This window comes from Balaenoptera borealis, assembly GCF_965194805.1.
Source record: "Balaenoptera borealis genome assembly, chromosome: 15".
In the NCBI taxonomy this organism is placed as follows: domain Eukaryota; kingdom Metazoa; phylum Chordata; class Mammalia; order Artiodactyla; family Balaenopteridae; genus Balaenoptera; species Balaenoptera borealis.
In genome coordinates, this window is record NC_138871.1 from 67,225,411 (window position 1) to 67,231,410 (window position 6,000).

The window sequence follows — 6,000 nt, forward strand, 5'->3', positions numbered from 1 at the left end:
CAGCTATCTCCTGTCAAGGAGGAGCTGATCTAGCGTTTTAATATTTACGACCTGGAGGAGGGGTCTCCCGAGATTCAGCTGAATCAAAGGGCCCGGAACGAGCCATGACCCCTGCGGCAGCAGTAGCTCGAGCAGAGCTGTTGAGGAGAGTGGGTGCAGGGGCCACTTACTGTACCTGACTTAGGATAACCTCTCTGAGCCTTACCTTCCTCATCTGTAAAAGGGGAATAATGACAACAGCTACCTAATTGGAGTCTTGTGATTAAGTTAACATGTGTAAAGCTGTGCCAGAACGGTGCCTGGCACATAGTAGGTGCTCAAGAAATGTGAGCCGCTATGAGCCATCTTGTCATGATTCCGACGTTACCTCCATGCATACAGGCGTCTTCCCGTTGCAGCTTACCCTGGAGGAAGGCAAATAGTTTGCGTAGCATGGTGATGTTCACAAGGCCAGAAGAGTACATTTCCTAACGTTTTATTATTTAAAAAAAAAAAAAAAAACTGAATAGATACAGAAATCAAACTCAGTGGAAGAGTATGAAGAACCCCCGTGTACCCATCCCCAGGCTTCAGGAATTCTCAACTCACAGCCAGTCTTTGTTCGTCTCTATTTCCATCCACTCCCCAGGGAGTACTTTCTGGTCTAGGTCTTCTCTCGACACCAAGTGGCCTGGTGCAGGGACAGAGGGTCCACTGGACGGTAAGGGTGTCGTGGAAGAGGAGGGGTACAGCCCTTAAAGGGGTCCCCTCTGCAGCTCCCCTCGGGGCATCCGATTCACAAGTCTTCTCTGCCCCATGATGAAGACAAAGGACAGATGTTATCCCTGTTTTACAACCTAGGAAAAACCTCTTGAAGGTTCACGTTTGACAACTATTACGCCAGCATTTCCGCCCCTGATCGAAGAGCTGGGCGGTGTCCCGGGCTGCTTCAGCAGTTGGTTGCTCTCTGGTCTCTGGCACTTGAAGGAAACGTTCCTCCTTCCTCGTAATGAACCTCACCGAATGCCACTTTCCCTTCGCCGCTGTCAGAACTCTGCATGTCCATCCGATTTCTCAGCTGCTCCCCCTGCAGGAGCTCCGGGGCCAAGTGCTCTGTTCTCCTGGAGTGCTGGCGTGCATGCGCCCTCTTGCAATGATTTTATTTCTCACAACTTCCTTCTTTCCCTCCTGCTCCTCTGCCACCCCCTCCTCATTCCCTTTGCCCCTCCATCTGCCTCTTGTCACAACTCTCATGTTCTCAGGGCACCGATTTGGACTCCTTTTCAAAGAAGGGACATTCTAAAGACAGCTTGGGTGGACGGGGGGGGGGGTGTGACCTACCGCGTAGCGGCGTGAAATGTCAAGTGTGGGGAACAGACACCAATCCGAACGGAGAAACTGGGGACCATGCAGCTCGGCCGGGGTGTCGTTCAGTCTCCTGCCCAAAGCCCAGAATTGCTCCTTGCCTCTCAGAGGCAGCTGCATGCCCCAGGCCAGGCCCCGTCTTGGGAGTGGGGTGGGGACTTCACCGAAGGTGTGACCCAAGAATCTCTGGCTCTTGAGTAGCATTTTCCCAGGTGACCTGTTGACAGTCGATTCCCGCTAGGACCCCCCCCCCCTCACCAGTGCTTCGTACCAAGCTGTGCTAATTGTCACGCGTAGGCACAGTAGTAGCCCAGCAGGGGTGGCTTTCAGGCATCCTGAGGTGACCCTTTCTGGCCTCTTCCCCTCCAGACCTGGGCCTTCACATACACCCAGCAGATCCTGCAGGAGGAACTGTGCCTGTCAGTCGTCACCTTGTTCCCTGGCGCCCCGGTGGTTCTTGTCCTTTGCAAGAATGGAGATGACAGACAGGTAAGTGCTCAGCGCGTCTGCCCTGGCACGTGGCCGCCGGTGTAGGTCTAAGTCTCGTGTGCAGGAAAAGAGAGAAGCTTCAGAGGAGGAAGGGGTGATAAGGAAGAGGTCCTTCTGGTTAAGAGAGGGAGGGAGGGGCCTCTGATACCATCCGTGGTGCCCGCGGCAGCGATCAGCTGCCATGTGAAAGCCTATTGACCGCGCTGGACCTCAGCTTGCATGCGTATCTTGTACTGCCCTGTCTTGCTCCGACGCCCACCCAGGATCCCAGAGCAGGAGCATACTGGGATAGAGCCTGCAGGGCCACAAGGATGAACAAGACTCGAACCTCTGCCTTCGGGGGCCTTGGGCTCTGGCAGGACGTGCAGCAAAGTTCATAGCACTCTGGATGCACCTTGTGCCTAGTTTCTCTGGCGGCACGGTGTTGGCTCCACTCAGTTTCCTGCCAGCTGGGTCCTGGTGTTGGAGAGACCGAGATTCAAATACCCATTTTTATGGCTCACTGGCTGTGTGACCCTTGGCAGGTTACTGGACCTCTCTGAGCTTCCATTTCCTCCTCTATGAAATGAGGTTGATGATGCCCATCACACAGGGTAGCTGTTTAGAGCAGTTCACTGAGATGGTCCATGATACCTGGTCAGTGGTAGTTCCCCAGTACGTGTCCATCCCCTCCCTCCTTGTCCAGTGAGGTGAGGTCTGGGAAGCAGCAGCATGAGACCCCCTCTCTGCTTGGGCCCCTCGTGTGCTGAAGCACTTTGGAGGAGCAGAGGTTCGGCTTCAGGTGCTGCCCAGGAGCCCCTCCCCCCCTCCTGCCTCGCCATCCCCCCCTCCTCATTCTCACCCACTTCTTCATGACGGTGCAGATACCGAGCGTGGATCATTTCTTTAGCCGCTCCTGTGACTAACTCGCTTCTTATTTTCTGGCCTATTGCTTGGAAAGTTATTGCCTTCTAATGAGTTTTCCTAGCAAACATATTGATTTCGCGTTTACTTTTTTTAATCCGATAAAAAAAAAAAAAAGAAAACCAACAACAATACCTGGCAAGGCAATTAGTTGCAGTTTTCTTCCTCCATGAGACCATGAAGTCAAGTCTCTGGATGACCCTAGCCATGTGGTGTCAACATTTCTGATTACGCTGGAACTCCCAATACTATTGCTAGGACCCGGGACCTTAGCCGGAGAATTCTGGTTCATCCTCTCCCCTCTCCATCTTCCCAGCAATGGACCAAGACTGGTTCCCGCATCGAGCACGTGGCATCCCACCTCTGCCTAGACACGGACATGTTTGGCGATGGCACTGAGAACGGCAGGGAGATCGTTGTCAATCCGTGTGAGTCCTCACTCATGAGCCAGCACTGGGACCTGGTGAGCTCTTGAAGATCCGTGTCGGAACCGGCAGGGGCCGTGGGGTGGCGCTTCCCCGGATGAGAATCGGACTGGAATCCAGGCTGCAGGAAGGCCCGAACTACTGCAAAAGCCCTGAACGGGGAGGCGAAGGCAGAGCCCCCCAGGACAGGAGCGGCTGTCAGGGAAGATGCAGGAAGAGATTGCGAGCCAAGAGCAACTCAGAGACAGACAGATCCCCGCGTTCTCAAGGCCGTTAAGTTCCAGTCCTGGCTGGGTCTGCCCCTGCACGGTATCTGGCGGCAGAGATCTGATGGGAAGTGTTGCTGTTGTTCCCTGTCTTAACGAAAGAGGCCAGAGAGAACAGCCTTCGTCGTCACTAGGCCAGGACTCCACTGAGAGATGAAGGGCGGAGGTGCTTTTCAAAACAATTAAAGGAACCGTGGAAGTTCTGTCTGTGTCTCTCCTCCTTTCTTTCCACTTAGGTTAGCTCAGAGCTAGGCTGAGTTCTCCTTCGAGTCGGGGTGGGCAGTTGGTGGGGCCTTGTTGGGGGTCGACAACGAGGACGGGGAGATGGGAAACCTGCCCTCTGATCCTGAGCTGCCGCTGGCAGGCAGTGCGGCCTGGAGAAGACACATAACTCCTCTGGCCCTTCATCTCCTGTTACATCAAGTGGGGGAGGCGAAGGACAGCAGTGTTTCCTGCCTGGGGATACACAGTCTGTCTCATCTGGGGAAACTGCATCTATTCAGCAGCCCTAGGGGCTACCTGTGGGAATCCCACTGCAGTAGGTCCAGGGCAGGACCCAGGCTCCTCCCTGGTTGGAATCACTGCTCTAGGCGTCTCTGTGGGCCCTGATGGCTTTAGAGTCTGTGGCCATCGCTGTGGGAGTTTCTTCCTCTAACAAATCCCCAGTGTGTTCTGGGAATTGGGTATGGTGGTTGTCCATTCTTAGTAACTAGGCTTTAAGAAAAGAACCAACCCATGTTGTTTAAAAGTTCCCAGAATATGCCTGTACATTCTCGGCCGAGGTAAGTTCACCACCACGTGCTATCGCCGAGAAACAAATGACCGCAAAACTTAGCAGCTCAAAGCAACACACATCTCTGATCGCAGTTTCTATGGGGCACAGCCTCCCTGGGTTCCCTGCTTCAGGGTGACTTAGAAGGTTGCAGTCAAGGTGTTGCAGTGGTTTTTGATAAGATCTGGCTCTTCGCTGTTGGCCAGAAGCCGCCCTCAGTTCCTTGCCATGTCGGCCTCTCTAACCCAGCCACAAGCCAAGCAAGCCAGGAAGGCAAGAGTACCAGCAAGACGGAAGCCACAGTCCTTTCCAACCTCGTCTCACAAGTTACCTCCCATCACTTTTGCCACATTCTATTTGAGAGAAGTGAGCTGCTAGGCCCAGCCACACTCAAGGGGAGAGGATTACACAAGAGAGCTGGTACCAGGAGGTGGGGGTCATTTGGATCCACTTCGGAATCCATCTCCCATCTTATACCCGGAACAGGTGTCTGTCTCCCCTTCATCCAGAAAGCCTTCCGTGATGGCCGTTGTTCAAGCTCATCATTAAAAAAATCCATGACTGTGGACTACTGCAGACATGGAAAGTGAAGGGCTGGGCCTGCAGATCCAGCGTGTCCTCTGGTGGTTGCATTTGTGCATTTGCATTTATGCAATCCTCCTATTGCCTTCTTTAGTTACCATTTGGCTCTTTTGTGGGGCTGTCTCACTCCCCACTGTGGACAGGAGGGGAGGCCGTGTGATAAAGACATCTATAGAAGAAGATGTCTGTTGGCTCCTCAAGCTACAGGTCCACCGGGTTTAAATCAGTTTTGCAGAGAAGAAAGAACAGGCAGTTTCACCAGCGCCCTCTCCCCTGAATCGGGGAAACAGATTCTGCACTAAAATAACTAAAGGAGCTGGTATTGTCCCCATCTGTGTCCTTGTCTCCCTCTGTATCTGTGCCTGTCTGGGAGTTCCCCGGTGGCAGGAAAGCTGGCTCGTGACTGACTTTAGCCCCAGCACAGAATCAGGCACATCAAGCTCTCAGTGAATATTTTCCCACATGGGTGATTGGAAACACTATTCCTTGTCCAAGAGGAAGGGACATTACTCCTATTTTACTCCCCCTGTCAAGTCACAGAGTGTAGGTGGCCACAGATATCCGTTGAATACCCATGGAAACGGGGAAACAGGAATGGAGGCCTCTGCCCCAGAGGGACAAACATTTTTTTTTTTTTAAATCTCAGCTGCTTAGATGTGGCAGAAAAGCTAAGGCTCGGGGATCCCACTGACCTTCCTCTTACTAGTGAAAGAACTTGGGACAGTAACAAAGACTCTGTGAAGGACGTGGTGAGTAGTTTGCTAATGGAGACGCCAAAGGTTCACATTTGGGCTGCAGGGTGTGCATCTTAAGACCTCCTTAGTGGAAAGCAGAACTTAAAAACTGATGCAGATAGGGATCACTATAACTGTGTAGGGTTATCCAAATACCCTCTCTTCACCAAGTTGATGGTGATGGAGCCAAAGCAAGAGTAATTTGTGATTTAAAAGCAAGAATAGCAGCAGTTCCAAAGCTCCACCGATTATCAAGACAAAGCTGATGATACCTGGATGGGACAGCAACCTGCCCCAGTCTGAGATTCCTGTGTCCTGCAATTATGCAGCAGAGCAAGTGTGGCCAAGCTTTGCCGGGCAGTAAGGTCTTTTAGTGGGTGCTGAATTAGAGTCCTTGGTCAGCTCTGATCGTTGAGTTTGAATGCCAGATTTCAGGAACCTGGAACGGCTCACTTTGTAGGCCAGCAGTATTGTGGGTGAAAGTG

The 6,000-nt window shown here is 52.6% G+C and overlaps 1 protein-coding gene across 3 annotated transcripts in view; it reads left to right on the top strand.

Moving 5' to 3' along the window:
• The window catches only part of GALNT14 (polypeptide N-acetylgalactosaminyltransferase 14), a 217,240-nt gene extending 213,610 nt beyond the window's left edge, over positions 1-3,630 (top strand). For all 3 annotated transcript variants that reach the window (XM_082356774.1, XM_082356775.1, XM_082356776.1), the window contains 2 exons: positions 1,714-1,833; positions 3,053-3,630. In XM_082356774.1, coding sequence (XP_082212900.1) covers positions 1,714-1,833; positions 3,053-3,211 — 279 coding nt within the window. In that variant the 3' untranslated portion in view covers positions 3,212-3,630. The remainder of the gene's footprint in view (positions 1-1,713; positions 1,834-3,052) is intronic.
• Positions 3,631-6,000: the final 2,370 nt, after the last annotated feature.